Below are 24841 nucleotides of genomic sequence, written 5' to 3'. Positions count from 1 at the left end.
GCAGCTACAGAAAAAAAAAAGAGAACCAGCTGGTCCCAGGATCCCAATCCTAGGGGTCAGGATGAAGGCAAGTCTGTGGGAAGGGGACTTCCCGGATCCAACCCCCAGGGACCCACTCAGTGTACCTGTGGGTGGGTCGGTGGGGGGCGGTGAGTCGGTCCAGATTACTGGTGACCAGGTGTGCTGTTTGCCCAAGACAGTCCCCATCTGTGCCTGTGACCCCAGCGTAATCAGGAGTGCCACCTCTCGTTCTCAGAAATGTCCTGATTCGGACAAGTCCCCAGTTCCCGAGCCCCACTGTTCCAGGAGTTAGAGACTTGGTTTATCATCCTGGTGGACCCGTGCTCCAGGCTGCAACTACTTTTCTCTAAAATGGAAATGCCGAGTCCTATTTCATAGAGGTTTGAGAATTAAATGATGTAACACATATATCCTGGGTCGATCTGGCAAAGTGCCTGGTGCACAGTGAGTGAGTGCTCAAGAAAAAGGTTTTATTAACAAAACGCTAATTCGTTCTAACTGATTTCAAGTGTCACCGATACCCTAGAGGCACTTTGTCATTATGCATTTTCTCAAGAAACTAAAAGTTTGTTCATCTTTCAAGAGTTCAGAGTAAAGTTTGGGAACCTAGGCCTCCCTTCCAAAAGCGCGTGCTGCGCCAAAGGCGAAAGGCACGTTACAGCTCCCGGCAGCTGGGACCCGCATTGGATCCTTAAAGCCATCCCCCCGAAGTGCGTACTAAGGTCGTCCACGGTCTGTTTAAGGGGAAACCGCGGCCCGGAGCGGGAAGGGACTGGCCGAGGTTTTGCTGCGGGAGCGGAGAGGGAGGTGCTCACAGGCGGCCCCCGCGCCCGCCGTGCATTTTCCGCGTCCTCCAGCAGAGGGGCCGGCGGCGGGCTCGGCGTCCAGCATAATAGCCGCTTTGATGCCGGGCGGCGGGGAGGGGAGGAGAGGGGAGGCGGGCCGGGAGGGGTGGGAGGGAGGGGAGTGTCCCGCCGCCCGCGCCCTCCCTCCGCCCCTCGGTCCCGCCGCCACACGCCGCGCGAGCTCCGACCAGGCGCCCGCCCCTCCTCCTCGTCCTCGCCGCGGCCGCGAAGCCCCGAGCCGGCGGAAGCCCGGTGCTCACCATGTCGGTCGCGCTCAGCAACAGGTTCCAAGGTAGGCGCCGCTGTGCCCACGCTGTCCCCACGCTGTCCCGCGCCCCTGCCCACACCCGGTGTCCCCCGCCCGCCACCTGTGCGCACGGGGCGGTCGGTGGGGTCTGCCGCGCGCGGGAAGCGGGCGCGAGCCGAGGGCGCGCGGCCCGGGGGAGACCCCCGCTTCCCCGGCCGCCTCTTTGTCTCCTCCAGGAGGGAAAGCGTTCGGTTTGCTCAAAGCCCGGCAGGAGAGGAGGCTGGCCGAGATCAACCGGGTAAGCGCGCGCCGCCGCCTTCGCTTTTCCAGCCCCGCCGCCTCCGAGGGCAGCTGGCGAGTCGGCCCCAAAGCTCCCAGCGCCCCGCGGGTCCCACCTCCGTCTGCGCGGCCGTGCCTGCCGCAAAATCAACCCCCCTTCCTCTCCTTCACCCGGGCTTCCCCCGATTTCTTTCCTCCATCCCCCTCCCTGTGCCTCCAGGTAGGTCCCCCTCCACCCCGTCCACCGCCCTCTGGTCTCGGGTTGCAAGTTGCTACAGACTAGGGAGGTAGGGCCCTCCCAGGAGCTCTGCCGCCAGCCCGGCCCACCGGCCCCGGGCTCCGCAGGAGCCGGCCTGGGACCAGCTGCAGGGACTTGGCGCTGGAAGGGACCCCTGATGTCTCGAGTAATTCCCAGTTTTACAGCGAGGGGAGGAAGAGAGGCTCAGGGAGGCGAGGTGGCTGCCCCTAGATGGCACAGCAAGTCTGCGTCAGGCTGCAGTTAGGACCCTGGGCTCCAGACTCACAGGCCAGTGCTCTCTCCACCCAAAAAAGCTTGGCTTCCTGCCTCCCCGCCCCGCCCCCCCACAGCTCCTTCTCACTCAGGCTTTTAGGAAAGGTTGCCTTAGAGACTTGGTGCTTTTCATCCTGATCCTAGTGGATTTCTAAAAAGAAATCCTTCCGGCCGTTGCCAGGCACACAATGGGACGCTTTAGACCTTTGCTTAAACACCATTTAAATTCTAGAAGATAAGGAAAACTGTTGGGGCCTGCCTGGATTGGCCAAAACTCAAAGGCAGCACAGCAAGACGGGCTCAGATCTGGTCTCCATTATGTACCAGCTCTGTGGTCCCCAGCGAGGACCTCGCATCACAGAGCCGAGGTCACCGTCAGGGCTCCATGAGGGAAGGCATGTAATGTGATTGGTCCAACATCTGGCACAAGAGAAGACCTCCATGGATGGTACTAGGATTACTTCCTGAGGAGGATGTCTCCAGGTTTCCTTCTTACTGGTTGCAGAATCATGCCCAGTGAAACGAGGCTGGACATTTCCCCTGCGGGCTTCCCCGGGCTACCGGGCACCCAGCTCGGAGACCCAAAGTGGAAAGCTGGCGAGGGTCATCAGGGTCCTGGTGGAATCCGTGTGGAGGTGGGTCCACGGGCTACAGCACAGTTGCAGTATAAGTCTCGCCAGGGGCTTGCAGTCTTAATTCCCTCCTTGATTTCCTTGGGCTGCCTAGAGCTACGCAGCCTGCCTGGTTTCATTCCACTGGCCGCAGGAATCCCATGGAGGGTTCTGGGGACCCCAGGGTCCCTCCAGGTAAAGTCTGGCCTCCTCCTCACCATCCTCATCTGGCCTCTTAGTGCCATCTTGAGCACAGCTGAAAGGGAGCCTGGACGTCTGGCCAGGGCTCTCGAGGGTCCAGGCTGCTGGGCTCTCCCCTGACCCCCCAGTTCACTCTGCGGCCAACTCAGCCTTGGTCTTGGCTGCTTTTGCCCTCTGGACAGGAGCCTGGAACCCTGACCTCATACAGCCCCCTGGGCCACTCAGCCGGCTGGCTTCCAAGCCGGTTGAGTCCACCCACAGCCAGAGGACCCCCGAGCCAGAGACAGCTGGAGATGGGGGAGAGGGGGTTGTAGTTGGACAGACCAGCGGAGCTGAGAGTGTGTGGGACTTTCCATGCCAACCCTGCCCTTGGGGGGATGGGGGGGATGACCAGGTGGGGTGTGGAGGTGAGGCCACAGGGCTGTTTCGGGAGGTGTACTGGCTTGGCTCAGGAAGGGGAGGGGCTGTGGCTCTCCGGGGCTGGTCTGGACAGCGCTGAGACTGGGGAAGGTGAACAAGAGGGGGCTGTGTCCCACCACCTCGGGACCCCAACGCCCAGAGAGGGCAAGCAGCTGGCCAAGGTCACACCGCAGCCAGTGGCAGAGCTTCCAGCGGCAGAGCGTCCTTTCCCTGACTGGATGCTATTCTGAGATCCACCGCGTCAGGATGCTGGGACCCAGGCTCTGGGCTCCCGGAGGAAGGAGGCTCCGGGATCAAACCAGCAGTTTGAGCCGCTTCCCATCACGACAGGTCAGGGTGGTCCCACCGTAGTTTAGGGTCACGGGCAGAGGGGGCTGTTCACTGGCCCTGTGACCTTGGGCCAAGCCACTGGAGATGATGGTAGTAGGTTTGTTGTGATTTGGCCCCTGAGATAATCTATGTAAAGCACCCAGGAGGGCTGGCTGCTGTCTTGATTGCTATCGTTGGTTTGTTTGGGACTTAAAGGGGAGGGAGTGGAAACCCAGGGTCAGGGTCTGAGGGAGACTGGCTGCTCTGCCTGGACCAGAGCCCTTTGTCTGGCAGAATCTTATCTCCCCCCCCCCCCCCGCCTGAAATGGGAGCAGAGACCCCTGCTCTGCTCCGAGTCCCTCCAACAATCCGAGGAGATGAACGGACTGAAGCTCCTTGCAGACTCTTCAGGGAGTCTCGCTGTGTTTGAGGGTCTGAGTCGGTTTCACCCACGGCCATGGCCGTGGTGGAAGTTCCCTTGGGTGGATGGATTCTGGAGGGAACCACATTGGCAGTCCAGATTGCCTGCCTCTGGGGTGCAGCTTCACTGCCCCGCTGGAGGGGGGGGCTTCTGGGGGGCTGGGCTGAACGGCTGCCCCAGTGGTCCCGTGGAAGCCAGAAGGCATGAAGGATGGGGCTTCAGGACTCACTGTATGTGCTTGGGCACCGCTGTGGCTGCTGCCTGGGGCAGAGCCCAGCCTGGCTATGAGCTCTGGAGGCTTCTCTGGGCCAACAGTTCCTCTGGGGCCTTTCTCCCCGCTGGGATGGGCCAGCTTCCCAGAGGGCAGCGGGGTAGCTCAGTCTTGGCTATTGTTCTTATAAGGGATTCAGGAGTACAAATACAAGGGGACTTGGGTGGACCTAAAGGTCCTGGTGGAACTGTATGAAAATGCACTTTTGGGGGGGGTTTCGCTCTAGATTTTGCTCTCATTTTCTGAGCACTCGGCGTGTGCCAGGCAGTGTGCCAGGCATGCTTCAGACATTATCTCGTCGGATGCTCACTCCAACCCTGCGAGTGTCTGTTCCCATTTTGCAGGAGACGAGAGTCAGGGGGCCTGAGTAAATTGCCTGGGTTTAAACAGCCACACGTGAACCCAGCCTCTCCTCTCCAGTCCGAGCTGGACCGGGGCTCCTCTGCATGTGCCCACCCCACCTCCGTGCTGTATGTGTGTGCGCGTGCGTGCTCGCGCGTGTGCGTGCACGCGCTCCGCACCACTGGAGCGGGCAGGACCGGCGCGCGCCTCCTACTCCCCCACATAGCTGACATTCCCCGCGCCCTGATGGCACGGCCGGTGACCCTGGGCCAGCCAGAGCCGGCATTATATGGCAACGGGACAAATTCCCTCCAGCTTCCTGCAGGGACAGAGGGAAGCTGTGGGGCTGGGTGGGTGCCCCTCAGCGTGCCCTTAGCCTTGGGACGGAGCAGGAGGAGCCTGGAGGATGGTGAGAGCTGTGGCTTGCACCGGCCAGAGACCAGGATCTTTAACAAAATAGCATGAGTGGCGCCTTTGCTCCGGGCCTGGCACTTGACATAAATCATCTCACTGACTCCTCTCCATGGAACACTTGATTAGATAGATGGCCAGCAAGAGTCTGTAAACATCCCCGTGAGACCAGGATTACTAAGCCTCCCATTTTACAGATGAGGAAACAGAGGCTCAGCCAGGTGAAGTCACCCGCCCAAAGTCACCCAGCCAGGAAGTGACACAGCCGGGATTCTGTCTCCAGACGCTGCCCCTGGCCCGCCCTGGCCCCTGTCCACCAGGTGGCTGTGGCCTCGCTGTGACACAGGCCTCTCTTGCTTATGTGGATAAGGATCTCTGGCTACTGTCCTGCCCTCTCAGCCGTCCTGGGTCAAATGAAGGGCACTCAGCATTCCCTGTAGCATTTCGGTGCCTGATGGTTATTTCAGAACCCACGTGGCACCTGTTGTGCTGGGAAGAACTGGGTACGGCAGGCTGGGTGTCTCTACCTGGGGTGAGGCTTGTCCCCAGCCCCTCCCCCAACGGTGGGGGACCTCTGAGACCTGACCCAGGCACTACACAGGTGTGTCTCTTTTCCTGTGTACTGGCGGTGCCACCCTGTCCCTGCCCAGGTGAATGTGCCCAGCTGGCATCGCCGGGCACCCGTCTCTCTTGCTCTTCCTTAATATATTATAAGGGAGATGGTGATAAGGAGCCACGTGAGCCTCTGAGGATTCAGTGTCCCCGCAGGTCCAGCCAGTCTCGACCTCGCTGTGGCCATGTCGCAGGAAGCTGGAGATGGAATTTCTGCAGGGTCTGCTTCATTTGTGTGGTCAGTGGGGGTGTTTTTCTCCAGCTGCCCCACCTATTGGCGAGGACACAGAGTCCGGATGAGGCCCCAGAGCTGCCGTGGGGAATGTGAGCCTGCTGTCCTCGTGGGTGCACGTTACAGGCTCCTGCTACACGCCAGGCACCAGGCCGGGCATCTATGGCCTGGCCCTGGCCCTTTAAGAGCCTGTGGGCTGCATCAGAGGCCACACACGCCTGGCCGCCTGGCCTTGGGGTTTTCCCCCAAGGCTTCAGCCACCAGCACCTTGGATGGCCTCCAAGATGGTGCTGTCTGCCAGCCCTAAAATTCTGCTGCGGCTAATTCATAAAGGCAAGCCTGGAGGGCCAGGAGCAAGCATCCAGGAGCAGGTGCTAGAGGTACCAGCCCAGAAAGAGAGTTAAGTCAGGGTGGGCGTCGGGGGGTGCAGGCAGGTGGCAAAGGTCCGGAGGCCAGGACACCGCAGGGGCCGCCAACCTCTGCTTGTGGGGGAAGTAGCCTCTCCTGATCGTGAGCACTTGGACGGGGCCCTCAGGGGGTGGGGGGAGTCTCTGACTTGCATCTGGAGGTTGTAGATGACCCAGGGAGGCAGCAGGGAGCCCCTGCAGCTGCAGGCACCATCCCTCAGGGCTGAGATGGGTGCGCTCTGTCCTCTACGGATAGCCAGTCACGGCCAGTTCAGCCAGGTATCCAAGGGCAAAGCAGAGTTTGCCCTTGAGGAGGCATGACCAGAGGGTCAAGACTCACCAGTGGCACAGTAGGGGACAAAGGAAGCTGTGGGTGGGTCTCTTCTCCGCCCTTCCCCTGCTCACAGTTGTTTCTTGGTGTGGCTTGAGTTTGGGCGATCCAAACGCACGATGATACTTGCTAGCCGTTAGTAAGTATACTAGGAGCCAGGCTCTTTCTATGCAGTTCTCCCATTTAATCTTTACACCGACCCAGTGAGGAGGTTCTCTTTATGATGCCATTTTGCAGATGAGGAAACTAAGGCCCAGAGTGGTAAAGCAAGTTGCCCAGGGCCACAGAGCTAGTAAGTGCTGGAGCTGGGATTTGAACCCCGGCAACCCAGGTCAACGTCCCTGCCCCGTCTCTGTGCCTTGCACGCCCTGTACTTGCCTAGAGGAAGGATGGTTTAATCAGGACCTTGCCCTCTGGGCCTCAGTTTCCCCAGCTGTTGAACAAAGAGAACAAGCTGGACGCTCTGAGGAGCCCCTTCTGGGTTCTGTGACTGGGTGGATGTTGGAACAGCTCTGCCACCTCCCTGGGCCTGGCCTGTGGACACTGGCTTGAGACGTGACTGCCTGGTTCAGAGCTTCCTGTTTTCAACCCCAGGCTCCTCCCTGCTTGCATTTCCTGGTTCTTTGCCAGGGACTGACCAGGCCACCAAGGCCTACTAGACTTGCCACTCTCAGAGCCCAGGGGACCCCTGCATCCCTCATACCTGGCGGCCCTGACGGCAGTTTCTACGGCCCGAAAAACTTGTCGTTTGGGACGGTGGGTTGGGGTGGGAGAGGGGATGGGGCTGGAATAAACCATCTACACACACCCCCATGCCCCTAGAGGGCTATAAAGTGGTTCCCTGGCCTCTGGAATAACATCTTTCTGTAGCTGCCCAAGAGGAAAGGTAACTCCCAGTATTGACTTTCTTTGCCCAGAAACCTGTGGCCAGGCCTTGTTTGGGGCAGGGAGGGAGCTGGGATGGTGAAGGGAGATAGGCCTTGAATTGTGAAAACGTTGTGATCTTGAGTAAGTTGAGCAACCTCTCTGGGCCTCAGTTGTCCCATCTGTCAAATGGGAATACCCAAAAAAGGAGAAAGAGCAACCAGAACCAGCCTAAGTTCGGGGAGGGGTTTCCTTCCTAATCTATTTAATAGTCAGTGATGGTCTGGATGATGAGCTGTGGGTCGCAAGTAGACTGAATGTATATAAATGTTAGCCGATAATAATAATTGGCTAACATTTATTTCACACTTACTAAGAGCCAGGCACTGTGTTAAGCGCTTTAGATATGTTTACTTACGTACGGTAATTCTCAGGACAAGCCTATGTGGTTAATTTTTTTTTTTTTTTTTTGCGGTACGCGGGCCTCTCACTGTTGTGGCCTCTCCCGTTGCGGAGCACAGGCTCCGGACGCGCAGGCTCAGCGGCCATGGCTCACGGGCCCAGCCGCTCCGCGGCATGTGGGATCTTCCCGGACCGGGTCACGAACCCGCGTCCCCTGCATCGGCAGGCGGATTCTCAACCACTGCGCCACCAGGGAAGCCCTAATATTTTTATCTTTGCTGCGGATGAGGATACTGAGGCACAGGGAAATGAGGTCATTTTCGCACAGCACTAAGTACGCTCAGACCTAGGCATTCTGGCTCCAGTTTGCCCTCTTTTTGTTTCTGTTTTTGTTTTTCTTCCAAACATCTGGAGTGACTTTTAGCTCATCTCCTCTGCCTGGGGGCCCAGAGTTAGGGCCGAGCTGGGTGGGGCTGGCGGCTGGGGTGGGGTGGGTGCAAGGTACCGACCCAGTGGGCGTGGCTGTGCCCTGAGGCTGAGGTGGGATATGGGGGGAGGACCCCTGGAGGGAGGAAGCTGTGGGCTGTTGCATGAGCGCATGAGCAGGAACCAGGAATCCAAAGCTCGGAGGTGGGGCGGGAGCTGGCAGCCCAGCCAGCGGAGCTCCTGTTCCCGCCACCCGCCTTCCTGCCTCCCCGGCCCCCTGGTCCACACAGCTGCCCCAAGCCCTGGGTCAGCGAGGGCCGCCGAGCCACACGTGAACGGGTCAGCTGCTTCGCCCACCCCCGGTCGCTCTGTGGCTCAAGCGTTTGTCACTGTTGGCTCTAAGGAAATCTGTGATTCCAATCTCTGAGGCCTCTCCAGCCTCTGTCATACACATACACATGCATTTGCAAAGCTGCCTTTCCATTGCGGGGCTGAGAGTGGAGAAGGTCATTCTGGGCTGAACGGCAGTCTTCTCCATTCATTCAGTAATGTTTATTGAGCACCTACTGTACGCTGGGCACTGCTGGGTGCTGGGCATCCGTGGGGCAGAGACAATAAACGCATCCTCCTGGATGTGTCCTGTGACCAAGGACCCGCCTCCTCTCAGCATCCTTCCAACACCCACTTCCTTGGGTCACTTCTACTCCCCAGCTCTCTACAGGGAGGGAACCCAGGCAGCCTCTGCTGTGGAGCTTAATCCCAGCTCAGCCACCTGTGAGCTGTGCTGCCTGGATGAGCAAGTTGTTCATCCTTTCTGAGTCTCAGTTCCTTGACCCTTCCTGCAAATATTTATTGAGCACCTACTATGTAGAACCCAGCAGGGGGAGACAGATAATGGACAACATCCTTAATAAGCAATCACACTGTAAATTGTGTTAGGAGATGACTCATCATGGAATAAAGGGTGTTATCTTAAGGTGGATTGGAAGTGGAGGAGGGGACCCCAGTGGACCGGGTGGATGGGGTTGCCCTCATTGAGATGGTGACAGTTGAGTAAAGACTCGAAGGAGGTGACACGCAGATACGTGCGCTCCGGGCAGGGCACACAGCTGGAGGGAAGGTCCCATGGTGGGAGAGGCGTGCGAGGGAGGTCAGGGTGGCTGGGGCACCCACCCACTCTGGTGGAGAGGGGTGGGGAGTTGGGGACAAAAATGAAATACCATGTTAGATGGTGATTGGTGCTAAGGAGAAAACCGGCTTCATCAGCGAAAAGACAATAATCGTGGAAGCCCCGGGGCTGCCGAGAGCATGCATGGTCCCGGGGGGTCAGGTCCAGGGAGGGGTGTGGCTATTAAGCAGCCTGCGGTGTAGGCTGAGCTCTTGTCTGTCTCTGTCTGTGTCTCATTTGTCTCCAAGACCCAGGACCATGTCCTACCCCTCGAACCCAATCTGTCTGGATCCCTAGAGGGGATCAGTGTAGATTACAGACAGGCTCCAGGCTGGTGCGGGATTTCTGGTCAACCAGAGCCTGGGAATTTGGAGGACCCCCCAGGTCTTTCCCCAGAGGTTCCCAGATGTTGAGCCTTACCTGTGTTCTTGGGCCTCCCCAGGAAGGCTGTCCGGTTCCTAATGTGGTGAAGTGAAGGGAACATAGGGACAATGTGGTGAGTTGAACATAGGCTAAATGAGTTCCACTTCAAAATTCGGAGATTGTGAAGTTCCTACTTTTACGAAATATCCTTTCCTGAACTCGTGGCAACAGTGCGTGGTCATTATTTAAAGTCATTACTTGGCAAAATAAAATCTTGGAAGCCCAATATTAGCACCTTCCCCCACCCTTTTTTTTAGGGGGGGGGGAATGTTTCTTTGTGCTTTACCCCGGGGTCTGGGAACCATTGGCCGGTTCGTACCTCCGTTGGACAGATATGGGATCTGTGACCCCAAGAGGTGCCTGGGTGGCTCAGGGTCACGGACAAGAGTTAATTGTCCTACTTTTGGTCAGAGAATGGGGGTGGGGGCCTCAGTGGAGAAGACCTACGAGAGGAAGCCAAGAGGAAGGGAAGGACAGAGCCAGCCGACAGGAGGGCAGCCTCCCAGGCTGCAGGCGAAGGTTCCAGCTCTGTGGAGCTAAGTGCAGGCAGGGCTGTGCATGGCACATGGTAATGAGGCTCTGAGTGAGGCTGTGGCCGAGCCAGCTGGACCCCATGGGCCCTGGAGTCTGATGGACACGGGTTCCAAACCAACCCTGAGCTTCCCCGGGGCCTGGGGACCCTGGACATGTTATTCGCTCTCTGGTCCTCCTTGTTCTCACCTGTAAAATCAAATAACAGCGGCTGTGAGGATTGAATCGGATGACATAGTGCCTGCCGAAAGCAAGGGGGCTATCAGAGGCCCCCTGACCCAGCGAGGGAAGCCACATTGGGGGGGAGGGTCCTTCTACTCAGTCAAAGGGTGCTGAGTTAGTGTGGAGGAACTTGAACCCTGGAAGGGATCAGATTCTGCCCTACATGGAATTGTACCTATTGTTTACTGAGCACGGACGCTCGAGCCAGGTGCTAACTGCCTGTAGTGGGTTGTCTCGATTGAGGGGTAGGTGCCTGAGGAGGTGGGTACCCGTGAGCCCATTTGACAGCTAGTAAGGAGGGGGCTGAGGATCCAAACCCAGAGGGCTTTATCCTCACTTAGGTTCTTGTCATTCTCCCATTCTACATTCCATTTATAGTAACTGGAGAGGTAGTGAGTTCCCTGTCCTAGGAGATGTGTAAGTACAGACTTGGTCATCATTTAGTGGGAAATGACGGCAGGAATTTAGAAACATATTGAGTGGTTGACCCAGATAAATTTTTTTTCATTTAAAAGATCATTTACTGGGCTTCCCTGGTGGCGCTGTGGTCGGGAGTCCGCCTGCCAATGCAGGGGATGCGGGTTCGTGCCCCGGTCCGGGAGGATCCCACGTGCCGCAGAGCGGCTGGGCCCGTGAGCCGTGGCCGCTGAGCCTGCGCGTCCGGAGCCTGTGCTCTGCAGCGGGAGAGGCCACGACAGTGAGAGGCCCGCGTACTGCAAAAAAAAAAAAAAAAAAAAAGATCATTTATTGAACTACAAGTACATATTTGTATGGAATGTTCCAAAATTTAGAATTAGAAATTTTTAACCCCTCAAAATTTAGAATTAGAATTTTTTTAAGCCCCTCAAAATTAACTTATAAGATGTCTTTTTACGATACTACTTGGCCTAGTCATAATAGGAAAAACATTCAAGAGAATGGTAGAAACGCCAAGTTCAGCATAATGATTACCTCTGGGAAGGAAAAGAAATTGGATTAAGGAGGAGCAGAAGGGGCCTTCTACCATTTAACATCATTTTGTTTTGTTTTATTTTATTTTATCTTATTTATTTATTTTTTGGCCGTGCCAAGTGGCACGTGGGATCTTAGTTCCCCGACCAGGGAACGAAGCCGTGTCCCCTGCAGTGGAAGCGCGTGGCCTTAACCACTGGCCCCCCCAGGGAACTCCCCGACATCACTTTAAACAGGGACTTCCTGTAATTTTAGGATAAAATTTAAATTTATCTTAAAATTATCCTTTAGGATAAGGACCTTGTCTTATTCACCGTGGTCTCACTTGCTCCCTGGATGCCTAGAATAGAGCAGTGTATACTGTGGTCCCTCAAAAACTGTTGAAGGAATGACGGAGTCACAGCCATGTCCAGTTGGCTGAATGAGGAAAGCAAGGTCCAGGGAAGTAGAGGGGATTTGTGGACTCTGGTGCCAGGATGGGAGCACACCCTCTGTTTCCTCATCTGAATGCAGGTTCCAGGGACGCTTGAAGATTAGCAGCAAGGCAAGTAAGATACCTGGCCACTGCGCCCAGCCTAGCAAGTGCTAACTGTTAGTTTTTTGTTGTAAAGCCGGATGAATACCTGCTCACTGCCCATCTTTAAGTGTCAGGGTTAAAGATAGATGCAGGCTCTAAAGTCAGACAGAGCTGACTTGAAGTTCTGGCTCTGTGAGCCTCAGTTTCCTCCTCTGTAAAATGGGAGTAATAATAGTTGCTACCTCTTGGGCCCACTGGGAGATCCGGAGCGACCATGTGGGTAAGTGCTTCATTCTGGGGGCTGTTAGTCCCTTCCCATCGCCTCCCGACTCCATCTGGTTCTGAAAAGGCTCATTTGAGTCTCTCCAAGCATCTGAGGGGAAGGTGGGCCCTGTTTTACAGGTGAGGACACAGGTGAGAGGGTAAGTGACCTCTCAAGCAGTGGACAGTTATTTTCTGACTAGAGAGAGACTAATTAATTAATAATAATAATAATATAGCAGTTGCTGTTTATCGAGCTGCTAAGATTCCTCCTATATTTTTTTTAATTTTTTTATTTTTTTTGCGGTACGCGGGCCTCTCACTGCTGCGGCCTCTCCCGTAGCGGAGCACAGGCTCCGGACGCACAGGCCCAGCGACCATGGCTCACGGGCCCAGCCGCTCCGCGGCACGTGGGATCCTCCCGGACCGGGGCACGGACCCGCGTCCCCTGCATCGGCAGGAGGACTCTCAACCACTGCGCCACCAGGGAAGCCCAGATTCCTCCTATATACACTCTCCTTGGATTCTCTTGCAAGAAGAAGCTATGATAGTTATACCCATTTGGCAGATAAAGCACGAGAGATTCAAAGAGGGATCGGTTTGTTCAGGGTCACATACCTAAGAAGTTAATGCCAGAGCCAAGTCACTTGTCTTTGGTTGCTCATGGCTTCATGGATCTCGGAGCCGGGGTTCCCCGGGGGGAAGCCCAGCTCCCTGCACCCGTCATTCAGAGGTTGACTGAAGGTGTTTAGTCTTCTGCAGTGGAACCTCTGGGCCCCACCCCCAGCTGCTGAGCAAACTTCCTACCCACGGGGCGGATTGTACCGATCTGCCTCTGGGGGTTGACAGGAGGCCAGGGCTAACCCTGCCCTGCGTGACCAGGCCCAGCCACCCGGCGGGAGAGGACGCAACGGGCTGTGGGCCTGTGTGTTGGTGAGTTCTGCCTGCCGACCCCTTGCTCAGTGCTGCCCTCTCTCCTCTGTAGGAGTTCCTCTGTGACCAGAAATACAGTGATGAAGAGAACCTACCGGAAAAACTTGCAGCCTTTAAAGGTGAGCCGGGGCTGGCTGCCCGCGCCCCCCCCCCCCCCCCGGGAGAGCTGGGTGGGCCCCTCCACCCCGTATACAGATCCTCACCCACAGGGCCAGACTGCACCCGTGTCGCATCCACAGTACCCCTCTTCCCGACGGGCTGTGAGACGGGATATGCCCAGCCTGGGGGCACAGGTCCCCTCGTCCCTCGCCTGCGGGCTCCGGCCTGCCCTGCCCTCCCCTCCCTTCTGCTGCCCAGCAGGGCTCAGGTTGGCTCCTGCCCCCGCCCCTGCCCAGGCTCTGCTCGCTCCCGGGGCCCCAGCACACAATCAGCTCTTTGTAGCAGCCCTTGTCTCTCCCCCTGCGCGGTGGAGCATCTCGGGAGCCCCTGCGGAGAATGGACGTTTGTGTCACCACAGTGGGGCAGGGGGCAGAGTTTCTGCCCATTGAATCTCGGCAGCACAGGATGAAAAGAAAACAGGGCCCGGGAGTCCGCGCGGGGAGGGGGCGGTATAAAGGTCCTTCTGTTCCGGGCCCTGTGCTTGGTTCTCATCCAGCGGCTCGAAAGGAGAGGAGCTGCGCGCATAAGGAGTGGGGCAGACCCACCTTTCCTGTCGGGGAGATGCAGGCGCGCTGTGGGAGCCCCGGGCACGCTGGGGGACCACGTGAACATCCTCCAGGCTGCGTCCCCCCTGCCCCCCCAGAGTCTTGGCGACGTGGACATCCTCCCTGCTCCGGGGCAAGGAGCCTACCAGTGCTCCCCAGACCGCTTATAACGCAGCCATCCTTAGGCGGGACGCCAATGGCTGGGGGTTTGTTGAGAGCTGACCTTGTGTTCAGGGCTGCGACCTGCCTGCCTCATTCCAATCCAGCCAGGAGGGAGATGGTGGGAGCTTTAGTTTACAGATGAAGACACTCAGGCTCAGAGAGGTGGGGTCATTTGCCTGGGGTCACACAACTCACCTGTGGCAGAGTTGGGGCTTGTACGCGTATTGGTTTCACTCCAGAGCCCCTGCTTGTGACCGTTACACAATGGTGCTTTTTACATGGGAAGGAAGGAAGGGAGGAAGAGAGGAAGGGAGGGAGGGAGGGAGGAAGGAAGGAAGAGAAAGAAAGAGAGAGAGAGAAGGAGAGGGTAAGAAAGAAAGACAGAAGGAAAGAAAAGAACTAGAAGAAAGAAAGAGAGAGAGAAAGAAAGAAAGGGAAAAAGAAAAGGAAGGAAGAAAGAAAAAGAAAGAAAGGAAAGAAGGAAGAAAGAAAGAAGAAAAGAAAAAAAAAGAACGAGAACAAAGACACGCCCACCCCTGGCTGGTTCCCCCTCCCCATCCCTTTGCCCCTCCCCCTCCCAGTGCAAAGGAGGAGCAGCCAGTCCATTCCCTTCTCTCTGGATACCAATAGGGTCACTCTTCAGAGGTGACTCTGAGAGGAGGGACACAGGTCCCAGGGGTCTAACGACCATTCTCCTTGTCCTCATTGGGCTGTAGGATAAGGGTCCATCCTGGGACCACAGGAGGTTACCTTGGAAGCAAAGGGACTTCGGAGGTTTCAAATCATTCACTCATTTGATCTCCAGATGATCCTTACTAGGCACCAGGCCATTTGGGGCCTGGGTACACAACGGAGAACACACGAGATGGCCCCTGGCCAAAGGAGCCCGTGTCCTAGTGGGGGAGGGGTGGTGAAGAGAGAGCAAGGAAGTAGAAAGTGTGTCAGATGGTAGCAGATGCTTTGCGGGGGTGACTGACGGTGCCCAGTTAAAAAAGCTGGGGCCGGGGACTTCCCTGGTGGCGCAGTGGTTGAGAGTCCGCCTGCCGATGCAGGGGACGCGGGTTCGTGCCCCGGTCCGGGAGGATCCCACGTGCCGCGGAGCGGCTGGGCCCGTGAGCCATGGCCGCTGAGCCTGCGCGTCCGGAGCCTGTGCTCTGCAACGGGAGAGGCCCCAACAGTGAGAGGCCCGTGTACCGCAATCAATCAATCAATCAATCAATAAAAAATAAATTAAAAAAAAAAAAAGGCCGGGGGGCCCTGAAGGCATGAGGAGGGGTCCCGAGAATGCCTGGGAGGAACATGCCAGGCGGAGGGGGGCAAGCCTGCGCTCGAGGGTCACTGGGAGGACCTTGGCTTTCTCGTGCTGGCTGCTGGTGCAGAATAGACCCTGTGGCTACTCAAGACCACATGACTCGTCTGCACCCACTGCCTTGTCAGGAGACACCAAGCTCGTTGCTCTGACCCCTTGATCAGGGAGGTTTAACTCAAAGTCTGAAGGTGAGGTTTGCGGGGAGGGTCTCTGCGCCCCGGGCACTGTATGTGCCACTGTGTAGTCAAGGGCAGGTCCGCGGGCATTTCTCCGGAGAGAGCATCAGATTCTCAGTGGTAGCCATGAGGCCCCCCCCCCCCCCCCGCCGCCAAAAGTTCAGAACTACAGGGACTTCTTAAATTGGGGGTTCTCACACCCAGCTGCCCATCTGAATCACCCGAGATACTCTGAAAACACCGATTTCTGCCTCCCAAATCCTGCGGATCTGCCATCTCCAGGGCTGGGAATTTATTCCAGTCCCTTTACAGCTGATTCGGATGCAGCCACCCCACACTAGGGGCCTGGGAGGAAGCCGCTGCCCTTCTTGGTACAGGGTCAGAGTGGCCTCCGGGCACCTTTCTCCACGGTGCCTGTGAGCAGGTGATGCAGGTGGGCAAGCCCTTCTCCCAGAGACTATGGTTTTCCCCAGAGGAATGACGGGACTTGTGTCAAGACCCCGACGTGGGGTGAGGAGGATGGTGTGGGCGCCCTGGGGACCCAGCCAACTGCCCTCAAGGGAGGGAGTCACTGGGACCCTGCAGGGGGCAACCCCGCTTCCCAGTTAATGCCTGTTTTTGCTCTGTGATTTCCAGAGAAGTACATGGAGTTTGACCTGAACAATGAGGGCGAGATTGGTGAGTGAGGCCGTGGGGGAGCCGGGGGGCGGGGTGGGGGACAGTGCTCCGTGGGTAGGGGGTGCGGGCGTCCAGAGAACCCCACTGACTCACCTGCAGGCGTGAGCGGCCTGGGGCTCTATTTGGAGGGTGACAAGCACCGACTGAAGCTTCCCCGATGGGCCAGGCCAGCCAAGCTGGCCTTGAACTTGTCTGCCTTTCACCCTGGATCCCCTGCCTCCCAAACTCCTCTCCCCACTGCTTCCCTCCCCCCGACCCCAGCTCCCTGCCCACACCCCACCCTCCCACCTCAGGTGCTCCCGGGACTCAGGATAGAGGTGCCACCCAGCCCAGGGCTGGAGATGCTCAGGCTGTTGCCACCCTGGCCCAAGGGGCTGGCATTTCCTTTGTCCCCCAGCCTGTCCTTCCATTTGCACACTGTCCTGCAGTTGACAAGGGGCTTCCACGGACATTGGTCCTCTCTTCCAGCAGACCCTTATTGTGTCCTGCCGTCCAGGCGCTAGGGGTGACAGACACCTTTTCCATGGCACTCATGTTCATGACCATACCTTGACCTTCACCAGTAGTGTTATGACACGGTCAGGGCCGGTTTAATTGTTCCCATTGTACAGATGAGGAAACTGAGGCTCAGAAAGGTGAAAAGACTTGCTTGGGGCCTGTGGTCGTTCAGTGCCAGCCAGGGCCCAGATCCCAGCCTGTGGTTTCCGAGTGGGTTCTCCCTCTGGCGTTTCTCCCCCTCCCCTGTCTTCTCACATTTTTCTCCTTTTTGAATATTTTTATCCCTTTTTTTCTTAAAAAAAAGGGGGGGGCGGTTGTCAAATGAGTACATCGTCGTCATAAAACGTTTTGGAAATCACGGCAAAGCACAAAGACAAAAGTACATCACCACAGTCCCACCTCCCAGAAATAACTGTGATACAGATTTTGGTTTATATCCTTCCATTCTTTGTTCTAATCACAAACACTGTTCGATACCATTTTAGAACCTCCTTTTTAAATGTTTTACAGTATATTGTTAGTATATTGACATACAATTCATTTTTAAAAATATAATTAATGGCTTCATGATATTCCATTTGGGGACAGACTATAATTTATCCAGCCAATGCCTTAGTGTCACCCATTTAAATCATGTCTGGTTTTAACTCATTGATAATCCTGTGAAGAACGTCTTTGTACATGAATCATTGTTCCACTTTGCTGATTATTTTTTTAGAGTAAATCTCAGGAATTAGACCTTCTGGGTGAAAGGCTTTTGAAGCATCTCGCCAAATTGCCTTCCAGAAAGGTCTTGCCAATTTAGAGTCTGGCCAGCAGCGTGTAGGAGACCTTTCACTTCTTCCTGTAGAACATTGCCCAGCTTTCTTTGAAATGTCCTGGACATCCTGGCACCTAAGGGTCTGGCACCAGTTGTGCCGGCCCCGCCTCTCTGGTGAGCTGGCCCGCTCCTCCCCTGACCCTAAAATTGGGCCCCTGCTCCACCCGCACTCCCGCTGTCCTTTGCTGACCTGACCCATTGTTCATGGAACAATCTGAAGGAAATTGCCTCAGATCTTGGGAGCCAGGAGGTCAGAGGCAGCAGCCCCTCAGAGTGTAGTGACTTTGGTGCCTCCCTTGTTTTTCTTGAATTTTGTTCTTTTGGTGGCTTTCCTGCTCTGCGGGATATTCTTGGCATCCTCTCCCTTCCAGCGAGGTGGAGCCCGGGACCGCAGGGTGGGAGTGGCAGGTGAGGAGAAGCTGCCACCGTGCCCTGGAAAGTAACTCCTGAGGCCTGGGTCAGGCCGACTCCCTGACCTCGCCTCACTGGGCCGGGACTTCCCGGGTAGCTGGAGCAGCAGAGGCTCGTGGTCACCTGAACCTCAGGCAGCAGCAGAGAGGGCAATAGAATGAGAGAGGCTGTGTTCCTGGGCACCTGCTGCATGCCAGGTGCTTCTGCTGCATCCTCTCTCCAGATGATCCCATCAACCCATTTTACCACTGATGGGAGTAGGGGCTCAGAGAGGTTAAGTAGTTTGTCCCAGGTCCCACAGCCAAGAATAGAAGAGCTGGGTTCCAACCCAAGTCTGTCTGACCGTAGAAGCCCAAGTCCCTAACCACTAGTCTGTACTGCCTCCTTAGAGAGCAGGGAAGATGTGATGGGCTCATTCTCCCTGGAGGAGAAAAAGCTGCTGACTGCAGTCTCCAGGGATGGGCTCTCCTGCCGGGCTTGTTCTGGGCACGGGGGTGTCAGAGGGGAGCTTCCCCACTCAGCCCGGCCCCCTGTCTCCACTTAATGGCTCTGCTTTTCCTCCGGCAGACCTGATGTCTTTAAAGAGGATGATGGAGAAGCTTGGGGTCCCCAAGACCCACCTGGAGATGAAGAAGATGATCTCGGAGGTGACAGGCGGGGTCAGCGACACCATCTCCTACCGAGACTTTGTGAACGTGATGCTGGGGAAACGGTCGGCCGTCCTCAAGCTGTGAGTACCTCCCACCTCTCCTGGGACCTCTGGAGGCAAAGTCATAGTGTGTGGAGAGGCTCCCTGGCTCGGGCACCTCGGCCAGTCCCTAGCCAGGAGGTAATTCACTATGTGATCTGCTGGGCACGATGCTTAATTTCAATGAACATGATTTTCTTATTTGTCAAATGGTCACATTACTATGTACCTTGCAGGCAAAATGAGCTTGTAGCAGAACCTCTGGTAGAATCAGTGCTCGGTAAGTGGCTGACTGTGCTGGTGACGATGATAAATGCACTGCTGAAACCTTTTGAGCCTCAGCTTCCTTGTTTGTAGAGTGACTCTACCACCCCATGGGGTTGTTGTGAGCATAACAGAGTCAAAAATCGGCTCTAAAGGGAGGTATCGTTCAAAGTTTGATGCTATTTCTTGCTACTGAAACGACCTTGGGCAAATTACTTTCCTTCACCTATAAGAAAGAGATGGTCATAAATATCTTGCATGAAGTGTTGTCCTGAGGGTTCATGAGAGTAGTATGAAGAGTCTATGAAGAGTCTAGCCCAGTACCTGGCAGATGGCAAACACCTAGTGTATGGTGGCCAAAATCACACTTTGCGGGTCCTTCCCCACTGGAGAGCAGCAGAGAAATTCCCTGGAGAGTCCCATGGTATGTGTTCAAACTGTAAAGGCCACTCGCTTGGCTTTTATGCGATACGATTAACTTTTTCTTTCAAAAATTGAAGTATAGTTGATTTATGACATTGTGTTAGTTTCAGCTGTACAGCAAAGTGATTCAGTTATACATATGCATGTTCTTTTCCGATTCTTTCCCATTATAGCTTAGGACAAGATACTGAATGTAGTTCCCTGTGCTCTACAGTAAATCCTTGTTGTTTGTCTATTTTATATATAGTGGTGTGTATCTGTAAGGTTAACTTCTTCAAATGTACCAATGTAAAATATACCTGTCTCATTTTACAAAGGGGGAAGCGGGGTGACCTGCCGGCAAGCCCACGGTTCAGGCTGGTCTGGTCGGAGTGTTTATTGTAGGGAGGGATGGGGCAGGAGGTGTGGTGGGAAAACCGTCCAGGTCAGATCATGCTGCACCTGAGAGGCCAGGTGGTAGCAGTAAGAGTGGTGATGCTCTTAAAAACCACACCTAAGAGTTAGTGGACATTTACTATGTATTGGGCACTTCCAATTTGATACATCTAGTCTGCATATTGACTCCTTTGATTTATCATTCATTCATTCAGCAAATATTTATTAAGCACCACCTATGTGCCAGGAATTATGCTTGGTGCTGGGGTCACACGAATTGCTTACATTCTAATGGAAAGAGAGACAAAAACAAACAAAAGACCAAAACACCAGATTGCAATAGTGCAATACAAAGAAAAATAAAGTGGGCAAGAGGAGTAGGGAGGGGCGGGATAGTGGGCAGAGAGGATCTCACTGAGCAGGTGACATTTGACCTTCTGCGCGAGGGAGACGTGAAGAAACGAGCCATGTGAATATCTAGGGGAAAGCATTCCAGGCAGAGGAAGCTGCAAGTGCAGAGGCCCTGTGGCAGAACTGTGCTTTTATGCTCGAGGAATAGCACAGAGGCCAGTGTGCCCTGAGCACAGTGAGTGAAGGATGAGTCTGCAGAGATGGGCAGGGGCCAGGTGATGTGGGGCTTTGTAGGCTGTGGTTGATTTAGCATTTTGCACTACCGTGGAGGGTGCCCTTGGAGTACTCTAGGCTAGGAGCTGACTTTTAAAAGGCCCCCTCCGATGGCGGTGGGGACAAGAGGGGCAGGCCGGTAGGAGGCTCGTGCACTTGTGCGAGTCAGAAATGAGGCTCTCAGCCTGGAGAGGCTGTAGTGGAGGTGGGCAGGGGCTCTCAGAGTTGGGAGTGACTTTGGAGGTAGAGCTAGAAGGGTTGTTTCCAGGTTTAAAAGAAAACAAGGAGTCTGATGGTTGTAAGGTCTGGGGTCTGAGTTAACTGAGTGATGGTGCTGTTTGCTTTGAGAAAAGAGCAGGGGGGAAGGTGGGAATGGAGCTCAGTTTTGATGTATTGAATTGGAAGAGCTCCTAGACACGCAGGGGAGAGGTTGAGGAGGGAACTGGCTGTGCAGATCTGGAGCTCAGAGGTAAGCCGTTTGTGGATTAGCACACTTTGTTGTTGTTGTTTTAAATTTTATTTTTTAATTAATTAATTTATTGGCTGCATTGGGTCCTCGTTGCTGCGCATGGGCTTTCTCTAGTTGTGGCGAGCGGGGGCTACTCTTCGTTGCGGTGCACGGGCTTCTCATTGCAGTGGTTTCTCTTGTTGTGAAGCACGGGCTCTAGGCGTGTGGGCTTCAGTAGTTGTGTCACACTGGCTCGGTAGTTGTGGCTCGCGGGCTCTAGAGCGCAGGCTCAGTCGTTGTGGCGCACGGGCTTAGTTGCTCCGCGGCATGTGGGATCTTCCCGGACCGGGGCTCGAACCCGTGTCCCCTGCATTAGTAGGCGGGTTCTTAACCCCTGCGCCACCAGGGAAGCCTGACTATCACACTTTGGATGGGATTTAAAGCCGGGGATTGAAGGAGCCCACCCAGGGAGGGAGTACAGAGGGTGAAGGGCACTGTCACTTGGAACAGCTCCAGGATGCAAGTGCTTTTGGCATCCTCACTTTCAGTTGGAAACATTGAGCATCGGTGGGGTTGAGTGTCTTGCAGGAGTCACCAGCTGGGAAGGAGTAGGGCTGCGACTCAAATCCAGGCAGTTTCCCTCCAGAGGCTATACTTTGAACCCCCATCCTCTTCTGCTGCGCAGATTTTACTGTCAGAGTAGTGGGGGGTTTTTGAAGATCTGAAGGGGTGTTGAGCAGAGCCACAGCACAGCCGAGCTCCGCTTCCTCCAGGCAGCGCGCTCAGGGGAAGGCGCGTGACCTAGAAGTCCGAGGCCTCGAGTGAGTGTCGTCCCGCCTCGGGCTGCCTGCGTGACTCTGACGAGTCTCACTGCCCCTTTGTGTCTCCGTTTTCTCCTCTGTAAAATGGGACTAGCAGCCCCCTCGGTGGAGTTGCCGCATGGGCTTCTGGGAAAATCTCGCTGGAGAGCGGATGCAAGGGCATTCTGTGGAGGACCCTCTGCCGACGTGAGGACTGGGGTGACCTTTCCCTGGACGAGGAAAGGAGTCCTAATCCTGTTTTGTGTTTTCTGTTTTTTCTCCGTTTCTGAACCAGAGTCATGATGTTTGAAGGAAAAGCCAACGAGAGCAGCCCCAAGCCAGTTGGCCCCCCTCCAGAGAGAGACATTGCCAGCCTGCCCTGAGGACCCCCGCCTGGACCTGCCCTGCCCTCCCCACTCCTATTCCTCCCTCCTGATCTCACTGCCCTTCTTGACTCGTTGCGATGTGTCTTATTTGTTCTGTTTGGTCGTTGTGCGTTTGTTTTTTCCTCAGCAGAGTCGGTGATTTCTTTGTATAGCACAAGTTATCTGCCTTAAAGGGGCTCTGGGTTGGGGAGTCCAGATCGCCTTCTTCTCTTTTTCCCTGTGTCTCCCCTCCCTGTGCAGAAGGGCTGACATTAAACCAAAAACCAGAGGGGGCAGGTCCAGGACAGGGAGACCAGAAGCTTGTGATTCCCGCACTTGAAGCTGGTACTGTCTGTCCTTCCAGGTCACTGAGCTCAGTCCTGGTACCCTGGCCTGGCCCTGGTGAGGCCCTCAGCCCCTTTCAGAAGACCCTGGAGTCGGGATAAGGCTGCAGGGCCCCATTAGGGTATCCTCGGACAGCTCTGTGGTTCCAGTGCTCTTGGGTGGGCCAGGATGTGGGCACACAATGTCCCACCTCCTCAGCTGGTCCCCTCTCAGTCCACACTTCGTCTTATCCTTAGTGAGGTGACAGAAGGAGAGAAGGAGAGGGACTTGGCAATTTGAGCCCTTCAAGAAGGTTCCAGAGGAATCCTCTAGCCTTGCCCACTGGCCACACCTTTACAGGCAGCTCAGGAAGGGTGTAGCTCCCCCTGACCCTTGCTGGGGCTTCAGAGGCAGAGGGGATCCAGGGGCCTTGGGGGAGGGGATTCAGCTCAGCCTAGTCCCACCTTTTAGGGAGGATGTTGAGGGCAACAGGATAGGCGGATGAGGACTTAATTGCTCATGGCAAAGAGAGGCGGCACCACTGCTAAGCCAGGAGCAGAGAAATAGGTTGCCTTTCTGATCCCAGTCTGCTTGAAACCTGACTCTGCTTCCCCATTTGCCTTCACACCTTCCTTACACCATTCATTCATTCATTCATTCACTCGCTCACTCCGTCATTCAACAGGTATTTATTTACAACCTATTATAAGCTTTAAGTCCCCCCACTTTATCCTGACATGTGCCATGTCCAATGTCTAATTCATCATTCTGTCTCCAAATCACTCAAAACCTTGAGCTTGGGGATTAGATTGGGGTCCCCTGTGTGACCCTAAAACTAGGGTTTTAGAGCCCTGATCCACCCTGTAGGTTAGCTGGGCCAGGCCTCTCAGTTCACAGGTGAGAAAACTGTGGTGACCCACAGGGATTAAGTGCCTTGCCCAAGGTCAGGGGTTAATCTGGAGATGGAAGATCGGGACTGGGGCCCAGGTGTTCAGATGCCCTGCCTATGCCTCATCTCTGCTCTGGGCCGCCTCAGTCGGTGATGAAAACAAGGGAAGGGGCGGAGAGGGGCAGTCTCTTAGGTCAACTCCTGGGCAAGGCCCTGGGCCAGGAGTCATCCTTCCCAGTGCCTCCGAGGCAGCATCAGCAGGGACCCCAGGCTTGACCCTACCTGTTTTCTGGAGTCCCTTCCCCTGCCCACTCAGAACTTAGATGCACTCATCCATTGAACATGTTTATTAATCACGTGTTATGGGCCGAGAGCTAAGAACCCAGTAGTGAAATGGACAGACTCATGGGATTTAGAGTCTAGTGGGGAAGTCAGACCCAGGCGATGAATGTTAGGAAAGAGGAGGATATGAGGTGACTGCCTGGCACTCCTGGGGGCCTAACTGGGCCCAACACTGGGCAAGGGTCTTGGAGAAGCCTCCACAAACCTGAAGCGGGGAGCTGTGGGGGGCGCTGGAGCCCCTGGGAGCTCCCTGGGGCTCCTCTGACCCGTAATCAAGGCCAAGTAGCTGACTTTACAGCAGCTGGAGGGAGTGGAGCAGGTAGGGGATGGGGAAACGGCCAGGTTGGGTTAAACGGCCACTGGTCTCGACCAGTTCAGGAACAAGACCATTTGGCCGTGACAGGCTGATCTTCAGCTTAAGAAGGTACTTCAGATGCATAAGCCTAGTTGAAGTTTAAACCCCAGCAAAACATTCCACCCTGTAAATGTGAAATCTCACCCCCGCTCCCTCCCCTGCCTCCCCCCCCCCGAGATCCTTAGATGAGCAACTGCCTGTCTCCACCCCTTCCTACTGCCTCTCCTTTCTGGGACAGGCTGAGACCTTTGAGCAAGGTAATGCCTTCCTTGACTACCCATCATAGTCAGTGTATCTGTACCTCACTCAGACAGGAGGACAGAACAAACCAGGCTTATTTCAGCGGGTTACACACTTTACAAGACTGCAGGAAACCTTAAGGGAGGAGAGCAAGTGGGTGTGTCCCCAGCTTCTAGAAAGGGCAGGAAAGAGTTCTCTCATTGGATGGGGGAGTGTCCTGGGAAACTTTACCAGCTCCTTCATCATTTGGAATTCAACTTCCAGAGGGAGAGGGTCTCAAGAGTGGTCCCTGGAAAGTGGGGGTGCTCTGCATGTATTTCAGGTTGTGGCTGTTAGCTCTAGGACTCTTACTTCTCTGGCTAAGGGCTCAGCTTCTAGGAGTTCAGCTGTCTTCTTTCTGAAAGACCAAATCTAACTAATGTAACCAGCAGCTTAGGGACTGCCGAGTATGGCTCTGTCCCTGCCATTCAAAAGGAAGGAGTGTGTCGGGCAAGTTCAAGTGGATGCAGTATGTGTGTGCGTGTGCGTGTGCGTGTTGAGTATGTGTGGTACTGGACTGGAAATAAAACAGACAAACGTATCAGCGTCTTGACTGGTGTATTTTGGGGGTGGTTCTGGGGTCAGCAAATTCAGAAGAGCTAGCTGATATAGTGACACGACTGAATGTGTCCTGTGTGCCTTTACTCCTCACAGCAACCCCATGAGTAAGGTTCTATTATATCATCCTAGTTTGATAAACGAGAAGCAGGCTTGGAGCAGATAAGCAGTTTGCTGAAA

General features: G+C 55.3%; 1 protein-coding gene across 2 annotated transcripts; it reads left to right on the top strand.

The window, feature by feature from the left end:
* Positions 1-979: 979 nt before the first annotated feature.
* AIF1L (allograft inflammatory factor 1 like) lies at positions 980-24644 on the top strand. Of its 2 annotated transcripts, XM_059072542.2 has the most exons (6): positions 980-1158; positions 1350-1411; positions 13222-13288; positions 16157-16198; positions 18495-18657; positions 21845-24644. In XM_059072542.2, the coding sequence occupies exons 1-6, from the start codon at positions 1128-1130 to the stop codon at positions 21930-21932; spliced, it is 453 nt and encodes a 150-aa protein (XP_058928525.1). In that variant the 5' UTR covers positions 980-1127; the 3' UTR covers positions 21933-24644. The 2 variants fall into 2 exon arrangements, with proteins under 2 accessions (XP_058928525.1, XP_066896588.1); XM_067040487.1 differs by lacking the exon at positions 1350-1411 and having other exon boundaries at positions 1015-1158.
* The last annotated feature ends 197 nt before the right edge of the window (positions 24645-24841 follow it).

The sequence above is a fragment of the Kogia breviceps genome, chromosome 8 (genome assembly GCF_026419965.1).
Source record: "Kogia breviceps isolate mKogBre1 chromosome 8, mKogBre1 haplotype 1, whole genome shotgun sequence".
NCBI classification, from domain to species: Eukaryota; Metazoa; Chordata; class Mammalia; order Artiodactyla; family Physeteridae; genus Kogia; species Kogia breviceps.
Note: the sequence above shows the minus strand (reverse complement) of the source record. Positions and strands in the feature narration are given on the sequence as shown.

Coding starts and splice junctions, on each gene's coding strand:
- AIF1L (XM_059072542.2), top strand. CDS start 1,128: ATGTCGGTCGCGCTCAGCAACAGGTTCCAAG. Junction 13,289..16,156: donor AAAACTTGCAGCCTTTAAAG/GTGAGCCGGGGC, acceptor TGTGATTTCCAG/AGAAGTACATGGAGTTTGAC. Junction 18,658..21,844: donor CGGTCGGCCGTCCTCAAGCT/GTGAGTACCTCC, acceptor TTTCTGAACCAG/AGTCATGATGTTTGAAGGAA.